General features: G+C 39.4%; 2 protein-coding genes across 7 annotated transcripts; one reads left to right on the top strand and one right to left on the bottom strand.

The window, feature by feature from the left end:
• Positions 1 to 102: 102 nt before the first annotated feature.
• Positions 103 to 5,686, top strand: LOC119744532 (quinone oxidoreductase-like protein 1). The gene is made up of 10 exons (XM_038220499.1): positions 103 to 334; positions 839 to 989; positions 1,342 to 1,455; positions 1,865 to 1,998; positions 2,395 to 2,506; positions 2,822 to 2,923; positions 3,464 to 3,606; positions 3,964 to 4,069; positions 4,196 to 4,241; positions 4,610 to 5,686. The coding sequence occupies exons 1-10, from the start codon at positions 269 to 271 to the stop codon at positions 4,704 to 4,706; spliced, it is 1,071 nt and encodes a 356-aa protein (XP_038076427.1). The 5' UTR covers positions 103 to 268; the 3' UTR covers positions 4,707 to 5,686.
• LOC119744531 (probable ribonuclease ZC3H12B) lies at positions 5,599 to 25,812 on the bottom strand. Of its 6 annotated transcripts, none has more exons than XM_038220498.1 (9): positions 25,674 to 25,812; positions 24,506 to 24,607; positions 22,417 to 22,719; positions 14,472 to 15,259; positions 13,961 to 14,100; positions 12,014 to 12,248; positions 9,655 to 10,551; positions 9,266 to 9,398; positions 5,599 to 9,128 (listed from the first exon to the last, which is right to left on the bottom strand). In XM_038220498.1, the coding sequence occupies exons 2-9, from the start codon at positions 24,575 to 24,577 to the stop codon at positions 8,724 to 8,726; spliced, it is 2,973 nt and encodes a 990-aa protein (XP_038076426.1). In that variant the 5' UTR covers positions 24,578 to 24,607; positions 25,674 to 25,812; the 3' UTR covers positions 5,599 to 8,723. The 6 variants fall into 6 exon arrangements, with proteins under 6 accessions (XP_038076426.1, XP_038076420.1, XP_038076422.1 ...); XM_038220492.1 differs by lacking the exon at positions 25,674 to 25,812 and adding an exon at positions 24,856 to 24,936; XM_038220494.1 differs by lacking the exons at positions 24,506 to 24,607; positions 25,674 to 25,812 and adding an exon at positions 23,090 to 23,298.
• Between the last annotated feature and the right edge of the window lie 1,534 nt (positions 25,813 to 27,346).

Genomic DNA, 27,346 nt, shown 5'->3' with positions numbered 1-27,346 from the left:
TTCAAAAACTAACTGACTAATCATAGTGCATTTAAGGGAAATACAATCACCGAAAGAACATGGAGAAGATTATTGATCTGGTTCCGTTTTATCTCGATCAAAACACATGCACTATGTGGGTCGACGGTAAGACCAAACGGCGCGATATTAAACACATGCACTTGAAGATGTTGTTTACAGGCATTACGTGGGCGGAGTCGGACTAATGTGCGACTCGGAGTTGTAGAAGTATTAAGTTATAGAACAAAAAGGAAAAATAACCTAAAATATGAAGTCTGTTTTTCTCGATCGTGGGCCTGAAGGAAAGAGGCAAAATGCTATATTAAATACCAATGTAAGTTTCATTTTCCTTATTCTACTTTGTAGACATGACACCAAATTTAAGACATTTGACAATCAATACTAAATAGGCGAGCTATGGAAAAAAGTTAGGGGCGGAGTTTTAAAAGGTGGGCGGGAACATTTCCCCAATGCTTTTTGCTATTATATGACAATAACATAGTATGTAATTGTAAAGTCATGAAAGTGGACTTCTAAATTTATAATTCTGTTAAATTTGTTAAAACTGATGGGAAATCAATCGCAATGTTTTAGTGCCAAATTTTAAACCCTGACAGAATTTATGAGGCCCTTATAAAGTTTTTGGAAGAATGGGGACCTAAAATTTTAATTCTTAGTTTTTTCATTTACATTTTATAACTGAGAGTTAGACTTTACCTTTGGAAAATCATGTACGGCCATGACGGCACGCCTCAATCTTTTCATACCTTGCAATTATCTGATAAAAAATTATATTAATCTTTTGTTTTCCATATTTCCTCATCCTTACTATCCCAAGGTTCCTGTTCCTGAGCCAGCTGAAGGCCAAGTATTAATCCAAGTCAAGTCTTGTGGTCTGTCTTTAGTCAGAGTCGATATCCTCGAAGAGCTTCAGCTAGGCAAGGAATGTCTGCCGATTGGCCGAGAGGTGGCCGGGGTCATCACAAAAAGTGAGATGTTTGTTCGTGCTTATAAACTCCAGTAAAGAACTTACAAAAATAAAACTTCTTGAATTACAAAGGTCAGAAGCTTTTACAGAGAAAGATTCTACTAAAGTAGAAGCATCCTCAAACTTTTGAGGTCCAAGTAAATCAGAGATTTGCATATTCATTAGTCGAGTTGGTGAGCAGTTTGCAAAAGACTTTTTCTTCTTAAGTTTTCAATATTCAAATAGTGCTGAAAGGGTAGACCCATTCAAAACATGCGCTATTCATTTTCAGTAAGCAAAAATTACAGCCATACATTGTATGTTCTTTGAATCGTATTTCACTAAAGCTTGCGACTTCTTGGTTTTTCTTTCAGTTGGCGGAGGTGTAACGAGATGTAAAGTTGGAGATGAAGTTGCTTCCCTTCTCCCTGTAGATGCAACTTGCTCTGGCTGTGCTGAGTATTGTGTAGCTAATGAGTATGACATAGGTATACCGGAAATTTAGGAAATATGGATTATTTTTGGATGATTCACTAAGTCAATTTTGCCAAACCTCTAGAAACAAACATTAATTGAATTTGAACTTGCATCAGTAACTCAGACTAGTAGAGAATAGATGCAATTTGTTCAGCTCTTTTCAATTTTAATTTAAAAAAGAAAGATGAGATTTTGAGAATTTCATAGTCATGAGGTCATCACAGATGCAAACCTACTCTCACAAGATCAGAAGATCTGAAAATGTTCTTGGTTTTTTTATGAGTCTCTGATGTTCACTTTTCAGAAGAACAATTCCCAGCAATAAACTTGAATGGAATTAGTTTTCAAATTGATATTCAATTTGAAACTCTAGTAAATGAGTAGTGCTGTCATTTTCTATCACGTTGACCTTCTCTGTAGTGATCAAGCCCATGCGAGTAAGTTTCCATGATGCAGCAGCAGGCATAGGAGACTCCGTCAGGGCGTTTACAGCTCTACACTACCTGGCTAGAGTGTGCGCTGGAGACACTGTGCTGGTCATCAATGGAGCTACGGTAAGTTGAACCCGACTCTGGCCCATAATTCTCTGTTTCTGCTTCGGGCGTTTCCATCATTGCACATTTAGCAATGTGCTACTACACCACGCAATATCAAAGTTGGGTGTTGTGTTTGAGTCTATCACATGTCCGGTAATGCAAGTAACACGGGATGAACAATTGCAAAGGAATGCTTGGTTTTTCACAGAACAAATGTTCACAAATGTGAATGGCTTGTGATTTGACTTGGGACTGGAGGACTTGTGATGGACTTGAAATGGACACGACTACAAAACTGCCCATCTCCTATGATTGAAAATTACTTTTCTGATTTTTTCCCCCTAAAACTTGTATTCATGAATCTGACACAGTTGTACCTACACCATTTCATGCTCATTATTGCTTGTGTTTCAGTCGAGTGGAACCATCGCTATGCAGCTAGCCCAACACTGGGGAGCTAAGGTTCTTGCCACCGCCTCCTCACAAGAAGAAAGGATCTTCTTAGAAAGCTTCAAGCCTGAACTTGGTAAGATGAGCAACAGTTACCTAAGCTAAGCTGAAGTGGCCAAAAAAAATGGATTCGTTTACAATTGATCAAAGAAATTGACTGTGGGGGATTTGAACCTGTGCCCTCTGGATTGCCGTTCTGGTGCTCTACCAACTTAGCTGTCCAGCCCTAGCTATATTGATCCTAATTTTGTCAATGTCTTGTCAATGCTCAGGGGGGGGGGGGGGGGGTGCTGTCAAACATTCCGTTTATTATAAGCAAAAGCCTCCCTATGTTAGTTTTTTTTACAATATTGTTATAATTGACTGTTTTGGGTTTTGTTTTTTTCTCCAGCCCAAGTGATAGAGACAGATCAAAGCAAGAAATACGCTCTCATCCAGCAGTGTATTGAGGAGACGGGTGGGCTAGGTGTAGACTGCATCTTAGATGATGGAGGTAAATCTATGATAGAGTCCACATGGGAGAGACATTTGAATGCATTACCGATGACGCCTAGAGCCTGATGCTAATGCAAAGACGCTATGGCTTTGTGTACATTCAGTATAGAATTGGTCGTACGTACTTCGTGCCAAACGAGCACAAGTATGCGCACGCGGTGTATCCCCCATTGGAGCTCTCAAAAGTGGTCAAAAGCACCCTTTCTTGTTCACGCATGGAGCCCGGCGTAGTGACAATGGCAGAATGACAGTGACATTGGTGACACTGATGATGCCAGCATAGGAGTGATGACAACAAAGACATTGACAATATAACATCGATTACATTGGCTACAAGGACAACATGTTGTAGCTGCCAAGGACAATCATACAAGGGCAGTGTTATATGACTGTGAAGTTGACATCACGAGCAATATAGTGTGACAAATATGACATCGACAACTTGGATAACAACATTGAGACAATTGAATGACAAATGGAGCAAACACAAATTGCTCCTGTCATTTTCACAATTACAGTCACAAGTTTTCCCTTTCAGTGAGCATGTTTCCCAAAGAAGAAGAGGACCCAGCACTGAGCCCAAGGAAACAGAAGAAGCTACGCACCCTGCCAACCAAACACGAGGTCATCTCAGCCCTAGGGGTAGGGGGTAGATGGGTCACAACACAGGCAGATCTACAGGTAATAGTAGACTCCCCACCCTGCCAACCAAACATAGGGTCATCTCATCCCTAGGGGTAGGGGTAGATGGGTCACAACACAGGCAGATCTACAGGTAATAGTAGACTCCCCATCCTGCCAACCAAACATGGGGTCATCTCATCCCTAGGGGTAGGGGTAGATGGGTCACAGCACAGCCAGATCCTCAGGTTAATAAGATAGACCATGGTTAGGTAGACTCATTCTTGTTCTTGTGACTGAAGCTTTATGACTATAAGTGTGAATCTCACATCTTTCGGCAAAGCATTCAATCCCACTTGTTTCTCATCTTCTTGATATTTTACCTTATTTTTGACGTTTTCATTTCTAATCTTGTAGATTGATCCCCCGGATTCTCGACTGCTTCACATGAGATGCGCCAGTGTGTCCTACCTCAATCATGCTGTCTGGAACCTGTCATGTGGTCAGTTGGGACGCTATCTTCGTATCCTTGGCAACCAAATTTAATATTTCAAATTTCCGTTTATTAGCCTTTTTTAGCCTGTTTAATACTTTTTCTGTTTTTCATGTGTGTAGTCGTTGGACTTTCCTTAACATGAACAAATTTCAGACATTCTCCAAAGCGCTATCGACAAATTAGCAGATGGAGTTCTGAGGTGAGTTTCCCCTGGTAAAATAACATGAACTTGTCCCATTAAAAATATCCAGGATTTATTACTACATTGTATATATTTTTTTGTCAGTTACTGTAGTACCTACTGCTTTATCAAATTCTTAACACCAAGTTAGCCCTGGCAAGCTTGGGGTAAAGTGGTTAAAACATCTTCACTAGTACTCAGGAGGTTATGGGTTCGAGTCCCACCTGAGTTTGTCTGTTCAGAGCTTATGAAGTTTTTTATCATAACCTCTTCAAAAGCACTGAGCTTCATTGCTTATGGCAATGTATCTGTGAAGGACAGTTTGTCTGTTCTGATCCGCCGTGCTTGATTGTGTCAACTTTCTTCCTTGTTTTTGTTTTTTTCAGACCAAACATTTCCCGTTGTGTCAGCTTGGATGAAGCATGCGAGGCCTACAATAAACTCCCTTCACAGACAATCGGGAAGACTGTCATCGAAATGTGAAACATAATCATCAAACAGGATCCAACTGTCCTGCCTACAACTTAAATGTATTGGGAACTTTACAAAAACACACAAATGGCCTTATGTTAAAGCCATGTTTAAATGGGCATCCAGAGCAATGGGTTCCATTTGCCAACAAGAGAGGGCCTTTTTTCATTACTTTTGAGGAGGTACTGGTTCACGTGCATATTCGCTTCATTCACAAGTACCCCCTCACCGGCAAAGGAAGTACAGTTGGGGGTGACCGACCGACGCCATCTTGCCGGACTGCAATTTTGCCGCGACCCACAGTCGTACTATACTGTGTGAACATACAAATCCCTTGGTGTACGTGCGTCACACACAAGGAACGGTGCGCGTCAACCAGCTAAATGTCTCGCACATGGGAAGTCGTTGCTAGGTAAAAGGGCGCCCTCTTTTGTTGGCGCACGGAGCCCATAGCACGAAGTACGCACGACTTATTTTATTCTGAATGTGCACAAGTCCATAGTGTTTGCGCGTGAGCATAAGGTGTTGTCAGCAATGCATTTGAATGTCTCTATCGATGGGTTCCCAACTCTCCCTTTCTTGTCGTTGAGGGGGTACTTTGTTCATGGAGCCCATCGTCAGCTTGTTTCCACATAGTTGTAACTGTCTGAAACTGACACGAGATTTGCAAGGGGCCTGGGATTTGTGAGTCACACAAGATAATTGGAGCATGTTAGTAATAGCAAATAAATATCACACAAACATTGACAAACTCGGAAAAGTTTTCACTCTGCAGCAACTAGGGTGGTACAGAGTACATCAGCTCGACTCTCTGAAATCCAGAAATTATTCTAAGAATATGCATGGAAAAAGGCAATGTTACATTCACTGATGTCGTGTTAAAAAGAGACAAGACCAGAAATCATGAGTTCTCATTTTTTGTTTTTATTTTCTTGGTTATTTTTGGTGATGAAAACAATAAACTCTGGCAGTACGTCATGCTAAACAAATCACATTGATCTCATATTTTCTTACAATATGACTAAATCATGCAAATTAAACAATCCATCTTTAATTATACAAATTGGTCTTCAGAAACTGGCAAAATTAAACAATGATAATATACATATGTACATAGACAATTGGAAATAAACAGCACATTGGTTTACAGGATTTACCTAAATTATACACCTAACATGCACAATGTATAAACTTAATTCTAGCATCAATGTACAAACTAGCATTTCAAAAATAGCTTGAACTTTTTTGGTACTAAACTAATCGAATTAGAACCCTTTTGTTAGCACAGCTAACAAAAATATGGGCCTTTGAAAAATAGTAGACATATGTCCGTACGTTAGTAGCAGTTTTTATTTCCTTAAACATGCTCTGTTTTAATTTACATCGATGCAGTAATATACTGTACATTCCTGATTACGTTTAAACAACTCTTTGCCTTAAATAAAAAGGCAACGGCGGAAGACACAGCTCTTTAAAAAAAGATGACTGTGGCTCCTCATATCTCTAGGAAAGAGTAACGCATCAAAATTCTGCGATGGCCAAGCTCTTAACCATTTTGAGTTGATAGAGGGCGCCAGACATATCCCCCTACTTCCTCTCGTCTGAGCCTACAAACCACTTTCATATTTACACACAACGCTGTCAAATATGACAAATGATTTCAGAGCATTTCTGATCCAACAAAGTGTTGGGTTCATATAAGGAATAGAATTGGGTCGAATGAAATGTTTTCCTGTGTTTTTTTTTTCAACAGAAAAGTTGAGACCCTTTGTTGAACACTAGGAACAGTTCTGTTTTAAATCAATCGGGCAAATTACACATATACAACAACAACATCGGATTAATTTCCATTCCTTATTCTAAGTCAGTCAAACAAATTTGGTTCATGTTTTAACCACAATGAACTTGCTGGTCATTCCATGGAAATTCACTGGGTACCAAGTTGTACAAATTTCCCAAATATGTTAGGATGAGTATTCAAAATGGTAATAAGAGGAAAAAGATATATCCTACATACTGAAAAAACTACAAGTGAACGAGACATCCTGAAATAGAAGAATGCTACGATACATCCTGATTACTTGGCACTAAAGGGATTCAATCTGATGACACAGACATGTGTCATTCTGTCTTCTTCACAGTGCAAAAATTCCTCAAATGTGAATGTACTTGTCATTTGATAGGTGCAACTTCTACCGAGGTACTCGACACAAATCAACAGCAATGCTTTCCATTTTTTGTACCTCTGTATCTCTTCACAAACAATACATTTTTCAATTAATTCTTTTACTAAGCTACTTTTCTGAGTTAAATTTTAAACATGAGCCTTAAAAAAAACCCAATTTATCCAGTGGACTTATTTTGAAAGTTATTTTGCTTTTCCGAGAACTTTGACCTAGAAAACTCCAACAGTCATGGGGGTCCACCTAAAATCTTCCACAAAGATTACATTTGCTATTTCCTTGTACTGAATGTAACATAACTTTCAATTTCACTTTTTCATTTTAAAAACAAGACTTGTGAAAGTGATAAAAAAAACCCTGACAACTAACATAATAGGGAAATACGAGAAAAGAACTCAAACAAAAAGATATGCATTGTACTGGGGTTGGCCATAGCACACATGATGTACAAATGAACAAGGAAATATACAGTCAGCCATAGCATGTCGGATGTACATGACTAGTTTTCCTGTACCGGTTCATGTGTACTCACTGTTCATCCTAACGCATTGACCATATGGTTTAGATTACGGATAACGCTCACACCTTGCCGGCTAAAAACAATCCAGTCCCAGAAATCCCATTCCGTAGCGGAAACTTAGTCAAATGTATAAAAGAAAAAAACAAAAAACCACCCCGCAACCTAATTTAGCATCTGACTTCTTTTCCCTTGTAATGGTTGGGATGACCTCGAACAAACTGAAAGTGGATGTTATGCCGTGACTACAACTTATCTTACTTCCTGTTTCAGAGTATAGGGTCTCTAGGTGTATGGTCTAAAAAAAAAACATGTGTAGATGCTATGGATGTTATTGATGTAATTGTTTTCACACATTGTAACAACAATGGCATGATGCATTGTTCCTTCCATGGTAATATGCACGTACCAAGGAACACAAGCAGTCCAAGCGGAAGCAACAAATGACAAAGTCCAGTCCTCACATTTTTTTTCTTTTTGTTTTGATGAAGGTAATGCTCACTGCAAAGCTGTGTACAACCCAAAGTAATACAAACTGGACATTCAAATGTCAATTTTGTAATTATAAGATAACGTTTTATCACTCCAGTCAAAACTATATTGATGAATAGTGATAAGCTCAGATAAAGCAAAGTGATACGCTCAGATAAAGCAAAGTATTTAAGTTATGTGGCAGCATTCCAAATAACCAGCACCATCGGATATGGTTGTCAGGGCAGTTTAAGTTGTCTTCTTTAAATCAAAGCAGACAAAAATGTTACTTTTTTTCTAGGAAGCAAGTCACATTTGTCTTAAAGATTCATACAAATGATTTTTGGTTTTGATTCACCATAAACTAGTAATGTGGCCACTTATTACAGGGCCACAGATAAATTTAGTAAAATTATGGCCTGTAACTATGAATAGGTACACGACCAGAATTGTCTACATAAAATATTGCTAGGAAATATGACCAGTATCACTGGCAAGGAATGACAAAAAGTGCTCCGACATAATCTGGCCTGCAAATTTGATAACTAATTTAGCCAGTAATGTTACGTAAAACAATTACCAGTGTTCAAAGTTACGGCCCCAAATAATGGCCAGCACATTGTGTCGACAAGACTGGTCTGAATGGCCCATAATTACCAGTTCTGAGTCGTGTGGCCAGTAACTTGGGATAAATATACTGATTTAAATTAACTGCAAATAAATAATGGCCTTTAACGATGGCCTGTGGTTATAGGTTGTATGGCCTGTAACTTTGAGTTACACTGTTAGATATTGGCTAAACTGCCAATAAATATTGGCCAGTAAAATGGCCTGTGAATTGGCCAGTAAGTACAATCTTTACATATTGGTGTTCATGTACATGATAAGTTTCCCTGGGTTAGTTTCATGTGGGTGTCTCTGCATGACAGCATTGACCTTATCATGACCAAACCGACTAGCCAGATTGCTCAGGATGTACTTCCGCTGTTCCTCCAAGGATTTGGCCGGCTCCGAGTTCCGCCGAGGAGATACATTATCTGGAGTTGGTCGGCCACTGCTGTGCCACGTACTAGTCACCGGCATGGGTCCTGGGCTGGGGTAGTACGGCCGGGGTTGTGGAGGCTCACTCTGTGGGTGATATCTTGGAGGAGGGGTGTGGCGGGAAGGGTGGTACAACATCTGGTCCGAGCTGAGGCTGGGTGGCATCCCATGTTGAGGAATGAAGGCTTCAGTGCTGTGATAGGTCATGGGTTGACTGGCTCCCTGCACAAAGAAACCAACCAAGCTCGTTATCATTTTACATAATAACTCTCCAAGAAAAGGAAATTGGCAAAGCTCTTCAAAATCATTTTTTTGGGGGCCTAAAATAACAGAAAGATTATATAGGACTCTCAACATACCTGACTGATCTCTCCAAGATGGTGACTAGGGAGAGGCTGAGGGGGCCCTGGTAACGCTTCTCCGTTGTGATATTGCCGTGGTGACTGCCTGTAACCATAGTTTGGTTGTGGTTCCCTTGGTAAAGCCACTCCGCTACAACAAAATTTGTACAAATTAATTTAGTTGTCTAATATGCAAGATTACTTTTTGATTCAGTTTGATATCTTTTGAGGTTGATAGTCATTTACCGACAAAAAGTTCATGAAAAAACTTCATCTTTCAAGATGGTAAAAATCTTTCTGAAAGCAAGGCGATGTTGACCTAAGAGGCTTCTGAAATTCACTTATATGCAGAATTTCATTTTGACAAACTCTAAGAAACCATGTTATTTAAGGATTATTAATCTTACCTTGTATCGTGAATCCCCATTCGCTGGAAATCTGTCATCAAATCATTGTGGGAAGACCTCCTCTCAAAACCCATTCCAGAGGGAGTAACACCCATTGGTTCACCAGACCCATACATGACTGGAGGCATTGACATTCTGTTTCTGTTGAGTGATTCCTCCATCTGTGCATATCCCCTGTCTGATGGATTCACAGATGGGTATCCTTGCAGAGGCACTGTGTACATGTCCCGTTGGTTTTGTCTGTCAGTGTGTTGACAGAAACTTGGCAACGGAGAAGTGTGATTGGCTCGTCCAAACGGAGGCGTATTCAGGGTTTGTGAAGGCACCTGACTATGCAAATGAGGGACTCCAGCACCATGCTGATATGGCTGTAAGTCTGGTATCCCGAATGTCTCATCTCTGGTTGTCGGGTATGGTGAATGGGATGGGGATTCTACAGTTTGGAAATGACGTGGGGAACCAGACGACTTGGGGCTGGTTTGCAAGGCACTTGATTCCGAGGCGATACGACTGCCCCTCTTTGGGCTTGACTGTTGGGTGCTAGGTCCAGGCAGAGGGGTAGTATGCCATTCGGGGGATGGTGCAATCTCCTCAGGAGGGACATAACCAGGTATTGGTGCCGAGGAAACCGATGTAAACCTAGGACTATGACTCCGATCAGAGTTCAACTTGGCCTTCTCTTTGCGAGTCTTGTCTCGTTCCTTCAGCGTCTCACTGATTGATTTCATTGGTCGGTTGGGCCGGTCGGCGTGGTAATATTTACACTTGTTGCCATAGGTGCATTTCTTGCCATACGGGCAGGCTTGGGGTAGGTGGTCAGGCATTGTTGGTTTCATACGGAGGAAGTTGTCCAGACTGGGGCCGTGTCTACCAAGAGGGTCATCAGGGGGCATGAATCTAAAATGAGAAGGATAAACTGTGTCAACCTCTGACCTCTAACAAACGTTAGTCGCACCAACAGGTAATATATATCAGGATATTTGCTGAAACTCAAAGTGTCACTTCGTGGTGCGGCAACATATTTGTCTCTTTGAGTGGTGTGGCTATCAATATCCTTTGTAATTTAGCAACATTTAGACCCAAGTGTTATTAAAATTATTCTCTATAATTCAAATATGTGAAGAAGAATTCAAGTGTTATGGTATGGAGAGAATGAGCATAAAACATTTTAAAAAGTTTAAGAGGCACTACAAAGGCACTATTTATTCAGCTCAAACAATCAATTGGGAAAAGTTTAAGATGTGTGGGCGATTGGGCACGGATATGTCACAAAACAGCACTTATATTTTTGTGGTGTACAGTACATGTACGTGCACCTCATTTCTAATACAGAAATATACAGGCCTTGAAATTCAAGCGAACTTCACTGAAGCGAAAAACTCATTCTGCATGTTTTATTTTCTCAACAGAAGTACTGGATTTTTTTCCCCATGACAACCATTCTACCCTACACCTAGATGAACAACAACAAAAAACCTGTTTTAAAGGTCAGGGACTCTACTCAATTCAATGGAGTTTCCAAGCGTTAAAAAGAAAATCCATCGACAAGGAAGTGATTCAGAAAAATATTCTCACACAAAATGTGCTTTGGATACATGCACGGAAGGAAAACAAATGTAGTTTTAACCTACGCCGCTTCCAGCAGCAAGGCACTGATTTACATTTGACACTCAATTTGATGACTTCTTCATTCTTATCTTCTTTGTAAACATTTTTGTAAGGCAAGCACCTGCCCCTATAAAAAAAAACCTAATCATCCATGTCTTTTCCTTTCAAACATTCCCCATTTGCTCTTGGGTAACCCTAAACCAGGAAGTAGACGCTAATTTTGAGGATATGTAGAAACAAAACAAAACTTCCCCTAGGGGTTTACCCAGAACACACCCATGGGCAAAACTTGAACTTACGCAATGCAGTAACCTACAATGCAGGGGCATTGCCCTTGACATAACGCAAAAATACAAGTTCTTGTTTATTGCCCATTGCCACCGGCAATTACCGAGAACCATTACTTGCAAATCAAAGATTACAGTTAACCTAATGGCGCTGTTTTGGTTACTCAGAACATATGAAAATATTAACAGGACTTTGGATTTACCCTCCAACACCCACATCCTTGTGACTCCCCGAATAAATTCCAGAATTACAGCTTTGCCACAAAATCAACACTAAAATTTGCCCAGTAAACAAACTGTAGTAGGCCCAATGTGAACAATTAGTTGTTGTCATTCCTCCTAGCAGCATATACATGTGTGTACAATTTTGAGCCTGTCTTTTCAAACATGTATCTGAATATGTAATAAAAAATTGAAATACGAATTATTAGTCTAAGAAAGCATTTCCATTTTATTTGACTTACTGGTCATTGACAAACGAATACATGAGCAGTCGTTCCTCGATGACTTTCCGGTATTCTGGTTTCTCGTTCTGGATGTCTCGGAAGTTATCATTGGAGACGATGATTCCATCTTCCTGGACCGCTGTCTTGACGATGTAACGATCATCATAACAGACGATGCGGCGACCGTTGATGCGTCGTGATGGGGTCCAGACTAAAAAGTTGCGTTTCTCTAAGTCGTTCAAGATACCTTGATCTATGCAGACAATAAAGGATCAACATGCAAACAAAAAAGGTTTAACTTCACAAGATGAATCTTCAAGGCAGAAAAAGCCATTGTCAACTGAAGCTCCAGAAAAAAAATGATCCAAATCTCCTAAAAAAATCCTCATGACTTTCAATATTTTTTAACAAAGATATCTTCTTTAGTAATAAGATTGGTATCTGAAAGTTTTTCAATGCAATTTGTTTCACATTTTAGTTCTTACATGTACTTTAGTTCTTAATGTTAAATATAAATATAGTTACTTTACAATTACAATTCAAAAGTTAGTGATTATTACTTTCTTTCTTATGAATGATTCATTTTCATTTTCCAAGAATGAGTGGTTGTTGCAGAAATTATTGCCATATTTGGAAGAAATATAACACAATTCTGGACTGAGTAATTTTTTGTCTCAGATATCTGAAAATCAAATCACCAAATAAGGGAACAGATATGGCGTCCAACTCCTCTGGACAATAAATGCAAACACCGAAACAACTTGAAAAGAACACTGAAGCGCTTGAGAGATCCTGTTTATACTATTCATGAACAGTACACAATAAACTAGGGAGAACAGGGTTTTCCGGGTTTGTTATCATGCCAATCCCCTTGACCGAGGGTTGGAAATTGGTTTTTCAGAGACCCTGGGGGGCATGGTACTAAGTAGGCAAGGAACTGACTAATAAACTGGGCAGGTTTACTAAAGGCAAACAATCTTTAGATCTACAACCACAGTTATTGTTCATCAGAACATCCCACTCCAAAGATTCTTTTCTCTAAATCTGGCAAAAACCTTACATGAAAGCTAAAATACACCAACTTGAATCTTTTGAAATGAAAAAAAAAAAATCCTTAAAAAATGATATGAAAACTGTTCTCTTTAATTATAGTCCTGATGATTGCCTAAGCAAAAAGGTACTTTTGCAGTTAGTTACATATTTTAAAGAAAAATATCACCCCCCCCCAAAAAAAAATTCCCGAATAGTAATTAGATATAGGCACAGAGGCTGACGTAATGTCTGTACCTGCCAGGCTAACCCCTGGAGTGGCCATGGTGATCAGATTCGTAAACACAAACCCAATACATGTACTTCAGTTCCTCTTTCTATATTTCCCGTCTCTGCATTTTTGTCAACAAATGCTTCCAAAGCCAAAGCATCTTAAAAATAGCTGGTGATGTCACCAGTTGTCTAAGAAACACACTGGTTGGCCAAGTCTTGACTCGGAGCCAAGACAATTTTTCCAAGGGGAATTTGTTTTCTCCTTTGGACAGATGTTTTACAGACTGTACATTTGAAAATGAGAATTCATCGACATACATTGTACATGGTATCACAGACTTGGTTTAGTCAGAAATGTAAAAATAGATACGGAAACAATTATGCCAATTTGATACATCTCTTCATCTTAGACAAATAATTGTCCAGGGCTCACCATTTATAAATACATTTTGCCTCATGTTTTAATGAAGAAACTTTCCCCATAGTCCAAGATGACATGTGCATTTGTTTAATGCATTTGTTTCAGAAAATTTGTTCTTGCTGTGCTGAACCAACAATATCAATAAAAATAGACTTTATGATATACAATCTGACTTTTCCATCTACATCAATTGATTTTCAGCCCTTTTTTTGTAGCTTTCTAATAAACTTATTCCAGGTAAAACAAACAATCACCTATGATAGTAAGAGTGTCTCACTCACCGGTTATGGGTGTTTCTGGTTTGGACGCCTCTTTCCTCCAAGCCGGTACAAAGACATAGATTTTCATGTGTCCCCTTTCGCAGAACCAGTTGACGACTATCTCGATGCCCTTGCATGCAAAAACATCCTTGTTACCAAAACTGTCAGATAAAAATGGAGGGGGGAATTATTTGGGGTGTTTTTTAAAAGGTTTTGTCAATAGCAGGATTTCTTCCAGGGCTCATGGTATCGGTACATGTACAGATACCAAAGTGGTGTTTTCATTTCTTTTTTATTACTGGTCACATACTGGGCTCAGACGACGCATATTAAAGCACATGTAGCTTTTAAGCAAAGCAGTTGAAGTTACGTATGTCAAGTTTACAATTTTGTAGATACAACAGAATTTTTCAAAGGTCACTCAAAGACAAACAAACACATCTTTCATGTTTTGTACATGTTTGGATTTCAATGTTTACAAGTCAAGCATTGAAAGCCTTGAGGTCACTTGAAGACAGTAGTTGTTGCTCACCTCATAGCTACATTGCTACCGTCAATGATTATAGGTCTTAGATTGTTAGATTCATCCTCTGGTGCATCAACGGAGGGTAACCCATCGCTCATATCTCGGGATCCTCCAATCTCCTCCTTCCCAGAATCCTCTGCTTCCTCCAGATCTGTCTTGGTGGGCCGCTGGTTGACTAGCGCCCCCAAGACGTCGTTGTGGTCTGCATCTGGACCCAGTTGTTGCAGGACTAGGTCTACTTGTTCCTTACGGAAGCCCAACTTTTGCATGCTGTTTGTGAGACTTATTGTTTTACTGTCCTTGGGATGAGTTGTCTCCACAGACTGTGAAGCAACAACGCTACGGGGGATGAGTCTAGGTGAACGTTGCTCCTCAACCGGTCTTCCCATAACCGAGGAATTTGAAATAGCATGGGAACTACTGAATGAGTCTGCAGCGATAGTCCAATCATCTTGCAGAGTAAACTGCGAACAAGATGAATCTACTGAGTCAAAGCCTTCATTTGTTGAGTTATGCTGTGGTGACCGTACGAAGGTTTGGCGTTCTTCAGAGAATAGACTTGACTCTTTGTGTTGCTTTAAGTCCGTGCAGAGCTGATCAATCAGGGACTGAGCCATAGCAACATTCATCTCATCCCCTCGTAGAATGACGGTGTCTCTATCAAGTTCAATCTTAGTGCGAGTCTCCACAGCGATGTCCTCCAGTTTGGCTTGGAGGAGGTCTCCAAAGCCGTAAGGCAGCTTCTCCTCAAAGCGGGGTTCATCGGACCCATGGCACAAGGAAAGGATGTATTCCTGTGGAAGATAAGAAGTAAGAAATCAAAGAATTAGTACTCTTGGCATCAACCAGTCAGATCCACCTCAACGGTTTACAATAGCTTAAGTGTAAAGTTGATGGTTATGAATATCTGGAAAGAAAGAGGATGAACTCCAATACCTAGATCCTTAGCACAATATTTTACTTTCAAAGAAACACTTTGTTTGTTCAAAAGTGCATAGCACAGTTGAACTCTCCAATCTGACATCTTTCTTGATCTCGCATATAATGCACATGTACTTTTTTTACAACTGCTTTGCAAGTCCTGCAAAACATAGACATCCTCTGCAAAAATAAACAGTACATTACAGTACATTATGCTACATGATTTGGACTACCTCAATGTCCATTATAGCCGTGTACAAAAACACCTGCAGCTTTTGCTAGACAAGTCTTGTGGTTGTAATAAGCTCTTCCGTTCAGATTAACACGACAGTCTGCTCTCCACTTTACAACATCTCTACTCATTTATAGAGATGCAAGTCTGGAAATCCCAAATGATAATTTCAAATTCTGGTCAAAACATTTCCTGTCAGACATGTTGGGGAGCTTTCTCAAACAAAGAAAAGTATTGAAACGATAAGTCCCTGGACATGATTCAAACAGATGCCCAGACATGTTGCTGAGGTGGTAAAGGTTATATATAGACATGGTGTTATTGTGCATAGACGAGCGTTGATGCAATAACGCCATGGGGAACTCCCTGTACAAGGTCCATGTACAGCGCCATGAAGGGATGAATGGTACTTGCACAAACATAAACACACACACTGAATGCACACAGATATGTACATGTACGCACCTCCTGATGTAGGATACATGTACATGTACATGACGCATACAGCATACTGTACATGTATGTACATTACAATGCAGTGTGCCTGTACAATAAACATGTTCATGTACGACTGTACTAGTATTTTGTACAACAGTTCCTGGTTAAATTTTTCTGTTCAGTGAGTGTTTAGACATTGGGGCTAGTTCAGCAAAATTTTATTCTTCAGGTGCTATTTGTACATCCACTTTCATCTGTCGGTTATCTTGTCTCAAGTCAAAACTCTGCAAGCCTAAATTTAGAATTGACTTTTTATGAAACTTTTCTCTGAAATGTGAGTACATGTACATGTAACTCATCCAATTGATTACGTGTGCATGTGCATCCCCAAGATGTGGAAATAATCTCGACACGGAAGAATTTTTATCGGGACTGTCATATCAGGATTTGAAATCTGATTAACTGATGATAGATTTGCATTACCCATTTAGAAGGGGCCATCACAGAAATGGACTTTGAACGGCAAAATAAATGCGAAAGCCAAACAAATTAACTTCACCAACTCCCAACCAACATCTGAAGTTAATGGTAAAGAGTTGGTTGGCTTTATATACATGTTGGCATGCATCATCTTCAGGAAACTGAAAGTGCTGTGGCGCTAAATATAGATTGCCAGCCTGGTTTGACAGTGACTAGTAGGTCCTTATTACCGCCTACGTCATTCTGCTTAGCCTGGCACCTTTCCTGTCAATTGTATTTGTACAAGTACTGATGAACAAGGAACTATGCAATACACCTGTACCCGGAGGGGCTACGTCACTGAATCGGAACAATAGCACAACCGGGGTCAGTAGGTGAACACACACAGTCATGGGACCTGAACCCGTCATAGATCCAGGAAAATTTGTAAACATTACAAAGTTGACAATTGCTTTTACTGGGTACAAAATGTACTGCCAACTGCTATGTGAAACATGTATGAGAACTTGGGCCAGAAAAATCCATGACAAAGTATTTTTGTAATCATAAAAACTAAGTCTGCTTGTTCAGATCATTACAAAAAAATTCCATGAAATGATTTAGACAGTTATAAGCAAGTGGAAACTAAAATGATAAGATTGAATGAGAGAGTGAGTTATTTAAGTCTCCTACACACCGTGTGTTGTAAACAGATCATCATGGAAACTTTGAGAAAAGGTTGAGAAATATGACAGGGCTGCCAACATTTGGGGAAAAAAGATGCTGCCAACATGCACATGGCTCACTCTATATTGGGCTTCCCATTTTTTTCCTGTTGAGGTTTAACTTATATCTGATTATCTGATATCAATGATTGTTTTTATTCTGATGCACCCCTTAACGCAGTCGTCCTCCCAGAGTTTTTGTGAATAGCAAACTACACATGTACTAGTACCGGTACCTAAACAACAAATAACACATTGTTGATGATTCTTAATTAATGATACTTGAATGGCAAATTACAAAGTACCAAGGTAACAGGGACAGGAAAAATATCAAGTTTTGGACCCTGAAGTTAAAAGAATGACCCATTATTACATGGCTCTTTCAGCAAACAACTCCCCTATGCAAACATACATTCGGTGCAAAGTTGTCCTTTCAGTCAAAATCAATAAAGTGACTGTTTTTAAACAGTTAAAGAGCTTCCAGCTGACATACATGTAAAGCAGGATTGACTGGCTGGGACTGCAACTTAAAACAGCTACATGTATGCTTTGACTGTAGGTGATCGATATCGATAAGTCAGCTGTGCCTACCGGTACTTCCTGCCTGCTTTTGTCTGTTGACCGAATTTGACTAGTCAGAGTGCTTGCTTGAAATATGATCTGACTGTTGGTGACTAGCCAGTGTAAAAGGCATGGCAGGGGAAGAGGACTGATTTTTTTTTTACCGTCTATGACTGTTCAAACAGGAGGTTTAATTAAAAAATTATCACTATTCAATGAGTACATCATTTGCACAGAAATTCTAGCCTATTTGTACATAGAACGGGAAGCAGTATTAAATTCTATTACATTTGTATTAGTTACTGTGTTTACCGTTAACACACAATTTTCAGCTGTGGACTCCAGGCACAAGTACCCCCTCAACGGTTACAATGAGAGAGTTGGGGGAGACCACTGGGACTGGGAGGAACATTTGAATGCATTACGCCATCAAGATGGTGCTTACATGTACTTTAGTTACAATAACTTTAGTAAATGTAAACTTTGAGCCACATGCAAACCAGTATGCAAATCAGGTGTGTGTCCTAGACTGCAGCCTTGGAAAGTGGTAGGGCCTAAACAAGCGCCATACTGTTCGTGCACAAGTCCATACATGTTAGGACGTGTAATTAATAAAGATTCGTCATTATTTGAATAATATGTTGAGCCATGAAATGGCAGCCTAGCGGTTACTGTGTGCATTGGGTCATCTATGGTCTGAACTAAAATTGTGAAAAGAAGTTGCCACATTCACGTACAATGTGTTGAAAGTTTGCTCATCATCATGTGACCACAAAGTTGTTTTTTGTTTCTTTAATGATACTGAAAGCTCAGTGCCATGTTGGGATAAGTAGACCTATGGTTCGCTAACTTGTTTCATTTTGACGATGCCTGGATTTAATACACATATTAGAACTGTTAGTCTTCGGCATATTTTGTTAAGAACCTTCCTTAAACTTCCAATTTAATCGATCGAAGTCTTTATGTAAACATTTGAAATATCAGCCTCAATAACAAAGCATTATCTACTTTATATTCAAAATCAATTACAGAGCTCACTTTTAGTAAACAAAATTACAGTCCATATGTCAATAAGTACAGTCAACAATTTATGGTGAGTCCACAGAACATAACAAGTAGATGTAATTTGCCTGTCATGTTCTTCTTATTGAGATTTCCTGAAATTTGTTGCCTGTAATTTGCCTCCTGACAGTAATTGACAGTAATAAATTGCCAATGAACCATTGACAAATATATATGTAATGATTCAAGTTGCTTGAAATGATTCAAACGCCATAATTGTTAGGCACACTGTACCTACCCGATCTGTAAATGGCAGACTCCCATCACTTAGATCCAGACTATTCACCATGTTCAAAGTGTTGCACTCTGCCTCAGAAAACTTCATCTTTTGAACACCAAAATTTTCCAAATACTGGACTTGGCACTCTCCACATAAACACCCTAATAAAATCATACTCCCAATGATACACCATCCCTAAACCAAACGGTACTTATAGATATCCTCTAGCCCACTTCATGCGTTACTATTGGTTTCAACAATGTAAACTGCAGTAAACTTCCCGGTACAATGCCAGCATCAAGGTCACCGGTAGAGCTTGACAATGGGTTTGCTTTCATAACAATTCGCTTCTCGTTTTTCAGTGACGTCACGCTGTATTGTCAACCCCGCACAAAGCCAGGAACCATCATTGTGTATGTGCAGATTTCCTTGCTATCAGACATTCCAATATCGATCTGTTGATTTCTGTTTTGGCATATTACCATGGTTATCCTCAAAGCAATATCTTTCTCGTCACCTTGAAATTTTGCAAATATTTAATTAGCAAGTTGTTTTCTATTGTCATAAAATAACAACGTCACCAAACTATTAACTATGCATGTGTGTATTTTCGGATAATGAAAGGTGTGTTGTCTGAACTTTGAACAGGTCTGGTAACTTCTAGTTTTTCTTTGTGAATTGCCAAATGGTGGTCCAGGTTCCAGACCATCTGTTTAGGTATAAAGGAATTAATTTCATGTATCATAATCATTTTTTGGAGTACTGTGGCCTCGTGGTTAAGGGCACTGATTCGTGGTCTGCGGGTAAAGCTGCAGGTTGTGGGTTCGAGTCCTGGCGGGGTCATGGTGCGTGTGCCCTTGGGCAAGGCACTTTGTCACTCATTGCTTCTCTCCACCCAGGAGTAAATGGGTACCTGTGAGGGCAGAGATGGTTATTGTGATTGAATTAGCTTCCTTGCGCCTAACAGGCTGCATCGAGCTGTATACTCCCCAGGGAGCTGAGATGGTATTTGGAATGTTTCATGTGCCCAATGAGCAGGGGTAATAATGATGTAGCGCCTTGAGCACCAGTCCTGGTGGATACGTGCGCTTTATAAATATTCACTATTATTATTATTATTATTAGCAGTTCATATTCTACTGAATTCACCAAAATACTAACAACATACTTTGAAGGTTGCCTTTATAGTAGGGTTCATGAAATGAATTTTTCTTGGGAACTTATTTCAGGCAACTTTCTACTCCTCTTAAATGTATGAAAACAATTTGACAACCTTTTTTGGTTAATTTGATTGAAAAGTGCATTCACTTCTTTAAACATTTAAATTTGCCATGCTTTTCCAGACAACTGAGGGCACTGTTGCTGTGATGTCATATCAGGAAGACTTCGTTCAGATCAGTTTAGAGGGTTTTGGTTTTATTAAATTGTGACCCCAAATTTAAAATTTGCTCACTAAAAACATTTGTGACAAAAGTTTGCTCAAAGGCTTACTGTCAAATACTTTAAAGCTACAGAGGATAACTAAACAGAACATTTCCGACAGCAAAATATCAAAAAGTCTGGCAACTTTTGGTGCTAATATAGTTGTAACATTGAGGTTTCTGCCTGAAATGATATCACACTTTAGCTCATGAATATATTTCATTAGCATAAAAACCAAAAAGGCATCAAAATACCCTGGAAAATGGCAAAACAAAAATTGAAAAAAGGTTAGGAAAGAATGTTACAACCTGACGCTGCTTTTTTTCTTCAAATTTCATCTCAATGAAGGTCAGTCATTGCAAAAATGACGATAAGACATGAATCTGAGATTGAGAAACATTTCCAATTTAGTTAGGAAATACTTAGAAAATTTTCTTGACTCTCCATAGACTTTGTACACAACCACTGAAGTGGCGTCAGGTTGCAACATTCTTTCCAAAGGTTAACTGGGATACAACGACCTGCGCATTTTCAAAGATTGCATTAAAAAATTACATTGCATTGGCAATGTAATTTAAAGATAGTGGATATTTTGCCGGAGGTAATGACGGCAAACTAACGTTTACTAAAGGTTTGCCAGCGGCAATCCATATCAACAGAGGGCGCTGTACTCTTTAAGATAGGCCTGAATTATAATATGTATTAAATTCCCACCAAAAGTTGCGTAGCACGTTTGGTGTAGTGGTTAAGCAAAAGCTCTAGTGAGCGGGATGACTCGGGTTCGATCCCGATCCCCGCCACATTTTAAAGTGTTTTTTTTCCCATCCCCAAATAAATAAGAATATTCTTCTTTTATTATTTTAACATGTCTCAAACATTTTATTGCAGAGAATTACATTTTCTTTTTCAGATTTGTGGCTCTGGAGGATTCTTTTTAAAAGGGAAATAAAGTCCGAAATTATAAAATGGTCTGAATCCCATCTTGTGAATACGAGGTACAACGATAATATTGGCATGGAGCCAGACTAAAATTTGTCACCGGAAAATGTTCAAGTACAAAAAAACAGTAACTGCGCATGCTCAGTGCATATCCGGCAAACTAACGTTTACTAAAGGTTTGCCGTCTCCGGCAAAATATCCACTGCCTTATTTTAACATGTCTCAAACATTTTATTGCAGAGTACTATTACAATACATTTTCTTTTTCAGATTTGTGGCTCTGGAGGATTTTTTTTTAAAAGGGAAATAAAGTCCGAAATTATAAAATGGTCTGAATCCCATCTTGTGAATACGAGGTTACAACGATAATATTGGCATGGAGCCAGACTAAAATTTGTCACCGGAAAATGTTTAAGTACAAAAAAACAGTAACTGCGCATGTTTAGTGCATATCCGGCAAACTAATGTTTACTAAAGGTTTGCCGTCTCCGGCAAAATATCCACTGCCTAATTTAAATAATTTAACAAGAGGGACTAACGATGAAAAAGTGGTGCTTAACAATAACTTAATTTATCTTTCATGAAAAGCTATTCCTGAATCTTGAACAACTGTCATTCAACTCTACAAAAAGAACATGTTTGGAAATTGGAGACAGTGTGTAGTGCGGCTATCATCAATTGTTCGGGGATTCAATTGTTCCCCCATAGGCTATGTAAAATAATTCATTCATTATTTGTAATAAAAGTAAAAGGAAGTTGCCAACATCACTTGCGAAACTGGTGCAGTCCCTGGGAAAAATCGCTATTTCTAAACAATTAGGCCGGCTATTTTTACCTTTCTTTCGAAAAAAAAAATTCCAAAGAAATGTCACACAAAATTTACAGTGGAACTCAACAAGGGAAATTTTGTCAAATTGGGCACTCTTCAAAATGACATTCAATCTCACAAACTACTTTTTGAATCCGTGTTACCTTTGCTTGAACGGTTCCAGTAGAATCCCCTTCAATTTCTACCCACACTTGGTCAGACACATTGTCCGTAGGTGACAGCCTGTCCACGTGAATGACCGAGTCCGGTTGGTCCAGCCCGCCGTCTCCACGGACCGTTCTCCCCGCTTGCTCAGGCTCGGCATAGCTACTCAGCTGAATCGCTACCCGGAACTTGTCCTCGATTCGCGGTCGATGAGACTCGACCAGTTTACGGTGCGCCCTACTAACAGCAAACTGCGCCATTCTCCCCGACGTCCTGGCATCCGTGAGAGACAAGATATCCACCTTTGCAAAGAAGACAAATAATATTCAGTCCAATGATGCCGTTATTTGACGAAATTACAGGTAATAATTTCGTAAATACGAACTTTTTGGGGAACCGTCATCTTTTCCGTGTTGCCAAATGCAATGACGGCATCTCCACAATACGTATTCATATGTCGTGTGGTAACCAGTGATTTTTTTTAGCGCACACCCTTGCGGCCTCGAGTTGCGCGAAATGCAGTACCAGTTTGAACTTTGATCCGTTAACGTTTCTGTTGAACCATTATTCCTCCATGGTTGAACTTTGTCCAAATTCGACAGAATTTACAAAATAAATATACATTAAACTGTGTATTTTTGTCTGCGTTTATTTTTTTCAGTCCTCACTTACTAGCATAATTTCTTAATTTGTTTATTCCTCCATGCCTCCATCAACAATGTTTCATGATTAAAGCAATACACAACTCATGTGTAGTCTTGATTTGTACAACTAACAAGTAATGACACTTAATATGAACTGTCTAAATGTTCCCCTTGCTCATTTTGCTTTCGTTCATTAAATTTGCAATTCTGATTGCCATGAACTTTGAGTGACTACGTCCTGAACTGAGCGATCATAGTTCGACCATAGCGCTAGTTTCGACGACGCAGGCGCTAAACCCGGATATGCTCACCGCACGATAAGACGAAAAGCTTAAAGGAAATTTATGGGTCACTTTTGTCACGGATAGACAACCAGACGACAGAGGAAGGTACAGCTTACTACGTATTACAAGTGACATCATTCCGTTGGCTATAATTTCACACAGGCAAACAGGTAATGCCTTCCTGAAATAAACTCGTGGCGGTGAAGTTTACTATTTGTTTGTTTGTTTGTTTGTTTGTTTGTTTGTTTGGTTGGTTGGTTTTTTTGGCTTGGATATCCCGTTAATGTTTCGTCACAAGACGTGCTTTGGATTTATGGCCGGCGTGTAGATGGCGGCGACAGTGTGTGACCGACGCGTGATAACGCGCCATTCAGGATCCGTATCAACACGGATGTTCCGTTTAGCGCGGGTCTGGTCGTGAGCCCCCCCCCCCCCCCACGAAGCCAAAGACCCCGGAGTTTGAAAAGGATGTGCCGTGTTGACTATATAGGCATAGAAAGATTAAGGTGCTTAGTAAACAAGACTCCATGTTTGTAAAAAAAAAAAAAAAAAAAACAACAGAAATTTGACCTTCTTCACTCAGTCTAGAACGGCTAAAATTATGACGTGAATTGGGAGCAAAGATGCGGAGTGCTACGCCGATTCAGTGCCCCACCCCCTCCGAGAGAGCAATTTTGTGTGTGTGTGTGTGGGGGGGGGGGGGGGGTTCAGTCTGAAGTGTGAGCAATATTTGTCTAGTTAGTAGGCGAAACAGGGTCATTTGGGGGGCATGAATACCCCCCGCCAGGAATCGAAGCGGACGATCTTTCTGTGTCCGCACGTAAAATGAAATTTGACTGTAATCTTAAATCATCGAGTGGGTAACCTTTTATTTCGTGGTTGTATATCTCCAGATTTAAGTATGGATTTGTGTACCGCGTGATCTACGGTTCACAACCACCCAGAGTGTCCAGCAAAAAGTTCTTGTGTCCTCAGGCAATACATATTGCTAAAATAAAGTGCTACAACGAGAATACTTGAGTGGTCATCGTTTTCGTCTGTGTGTCCATGAATCTTCATGAGACATTAAACGGGCACCATACTACTGTACATTATACTTATAAATCAGGATTCCATTTTTACTCTTCTAATGTCGAATGACAATATTATTTTGTACTCACCTTTGCTAATCGAAAATAGTCTTCCCGATCTTGATGATATTTCTCGCTCGTGCAGAGTTTCCCTGGTGTCATGTTATGCTGGCAAGTTTCAGAATGGTCCACCTGTTGGTTGGTTTGGGAGAATTGAGCTTTTATAATTGATTGGTTGATGATTCACTTTTGGGAACTACAAACTTAAACCTTGATTGGGCAACGTAATCCTGTGAACTCTACTTTCTGAATTCTTTTTCAATTCTTTTTTCAATGTTTGGTAAAAATCATATCCACGTGAGGTTGTTTAGTTTATAGGGGCCTAGGCCCTAAGTAGAACATATGGTTAACTGAATAAACACAATACGCATCTAGCTTGCCTGATTTTACTTTCAAGGTCCGTCAACGTTGCATGTCCAACTTTGTTAAATGTCATTGTCATGCAGTTGTCCTTTTTAGGCATTTCTTAGCCCACCGTCGAGTCTGTGTCAGCCTGAGCCTGCGCGCGCATGGCCCGGGTATGCAATTAAACAATTAACCTTAGCAGTAGATCTCTCAAGACTATTTCGCGCGAGTTATTCATCCGATTTGGGGGGATCCCCTACAAATCACCCCGTTCCTCCTGTATTCTTTGTTTGCTGGTGGGGGGGAGGGGGGGTGTTGAGGGTGACTGTTACTGTTAGGGGGAACAAACTATACTACGAAAACGTTAAACATAATAGAATTGTGTTGACATCATCAATTTTTATATTATTATCGTCATCCTCATTCCTAAATAAAGTTGTTACTCTTGACGTTTCAGAATAGTAGAAGGAAGCCCAACGAAAAAAACAAGAGAAACGGTGAACACAATAATAACAAAATTAGCAACAACTGTTGAAATGCAAAGGTCCGACGTAACCTTGGCAACGGGGAAACTCCACTTCAAATCTGACGTTTTAATAATAATTTTGACAACTGCTGGCATGACCACTCAGCTTGTGTATGTTTCGAAAATATTGGTGTCAGACCTAAACTGGGCGATGCTGTACGATCATTTCAAAACAACCAAGGGAATAACGGAAATTTGAGGATCCCCCTTAGCTTTGGGGCATAATATTATAATGTTGCCAAATGTTAAAGGCCTACCAGTTGGGTAACAAAGTTTCCTAAAATGAATCCCCACAATTCATATTTCGAAAAAAAGTGGAAAACTCACCTCAAAGTCATAGACTGCAACTTGAATCACAGAGATTTGTCCAGATTCCGGAGTGCACAAGGATGAATGTAACTTTACCAGCTGGTTATCGTAATTTAGGCAGCGCTGACACGGGGATGTTGTAGTATTACGCTTACCATCGATCCAATACTAAGAATTCACAGCAGTACGCGTCTGTGTCACTCAGTGATTCATAAGGCAGGTCACGTGCTGAACACACATTACGTGTGGGCGAGCACGGATCTTTACTATGATCAAGCATTATACACAGCATTATGAATATCATAATCCACATCAGTAAGTTTTATTTGCTAAATAGGATGGATATTTATGGGCAAAGATCGCCGTTTTGAAATCAATTCGTCATTTTTGTTGGTTCTTGTAATGAGTAAATTAGAACGTCATTCCACAACTGGTTTCACATGTTTTTATAAATGTTTGGATTGAGAAATTGGAATGATGTGTCCGATATGGACCAGCCTATGTGTTCCTGCTTAACGACAACATTGGTCATTTCCCCTGTCCAAAATCTAGGCCCTTGTCCGACTCCCACTGGCAAAGAAAAATGTTAACGTGAAAATATTTTTGAAAATTGGAGTTAATCAATTGTGCTTAAAGATGCGTTCCTGAGCTATTTTTGAGTTTCACTTTGAAAAATGGATGTTTTTTAATTGCTATTTTGTCTAGAAATATAAAAGTTATTCACTTTCTGATGAGACATCGAACAAAAAAATCCACAAACGTTTATACTTATTGAATTATTTCTTCACAAAAATCAGATTATTGGTTGCCAGACAATAATTAGGGTTCTCGCAGGGCGGGTTGCTCTTAACATTACTCTGTTTCATGAATAAACATACTACCCGATCGAAACTATTGAATTATTCATGACTTTGGAGCAACTCACCTATGGAAAAGAAATTCGCGGGCGGGTTAGTTTACGCGAAAATGCAAGCCCCTTTTCAGAGGTTGCAGCAGACGCCCAAAATCGAAATAAACTAGTTTTTTTTTCTTTAAAACAAAACATACAAATTGAAAAGTCGTTAGGAGAGAAAAAAGAAAATCATTTTTGTAAGAGCACGGGGTATCATCTTTAAAGCGTAGACCTACTCCATCTATGTCGTGATGCCGTAGTTTGTGAATTTCGTGTTTTTATTTTTTTTTTTTTAAACCATGTCATGCAGACAGAACGATGTATTTTATTTGGCCATATTAATTATCATAATTGAATGTGTAGATTTTGAATTTAATTACATTTTTCGTTCGGGCTCAATTCGGTAGGTGGGGCGTTTGCGTGGGCATGGGTGTGGATCGATAAAGTCTTGGACCTTGAGTATCTGAAAATGATTCTTTGTAGATTAAATCAGTGATTCAGAGTCGGAATCATATCAACGGAGTAACGGACGCTTTGTATAAAGGTCATGTATGTAACGTTGCCTTTTGGGGGAATTTGTTCAATAGCAGTTCCTTTTGTGTAAGCGGTCAAAGGTCAAGCTTATACATTGTATCTCTAACGATCCTGGAAAGATTATTTTTCTAAAAATGATAGTTGTGTTATCTTTGGTTTTGGTTCCGCATTTCGCAAATTGTCATCAGCACGTGATGGATTAAGTAATATCGAGAACTGTTTATTTAGCCAGAGAAGAATCGGTTTTGGTTTCTTAATATAGATG

This window comes from Patiria miniata, unplaced genomic scaffold, assembly GCF_015706575.1.
Source record: "Patiria miniata isolate m_02_andy unplaced genomic scaffold, ASM1570657v1 HiC_scaffold_7, whole genome shotgun sequence".
In the NCBI taxonomy this organism is placed as follows: domain Eukaryota; kingdom Metazoa; phylum Echinodermata; class Asteroidea; order Valvatida; family Asterinidae; genus Patiria; species Patiria miniata.
This window is presented reverse-complemented; position numbering and strand designations above follow the sequence as displayed.

Bases quoted from the DNA above. Each gene is read 5' to 3' on its own strand.
- LOC119744532 (XM_038220499.1), top strand. From the start codon at position 269: ATGAAGTCTGTTTTTCTCGATCGTGGGCCTGAAGGAAAGAGGCAAAAT. The intron at 2,507-2,821 runs GTAAGATGAGCA...TTTTTTCTCCAG, and splicing joins AAGCTTCAAGCCTGAACTTG to CCCAAGTGATAGAGACAGAT. The intron at 3,607-3,963 runs GTAATAGTAGAC...CTAATCTTGTAG, and splicing joins CAACACAGGCAGATCTACAG to ATTGATCCCCCGGATTCTCG.
- LOC119744531 (XM_038220498.1), bottom strand. From the start codon at position 24,577: ATGACACCAGGGAAACTCTGCACGAGCGAGAAATATCATCAAGATCGG. The intron at 12,249-13,960 runs GTGAGTGAGACA...TTGTCTGCATAG, and splicing joins ACCAGAAACACCCATAACCG to ATCAAGGTATCTTGAACGAC. The intron at 10,552-12,013 runs GTAAGTCAAATA...TTCTCATTTTAG, and splicing joins TATTCGTTTGTCAATGACCA to ATTCATGCCCCCTGATGACC.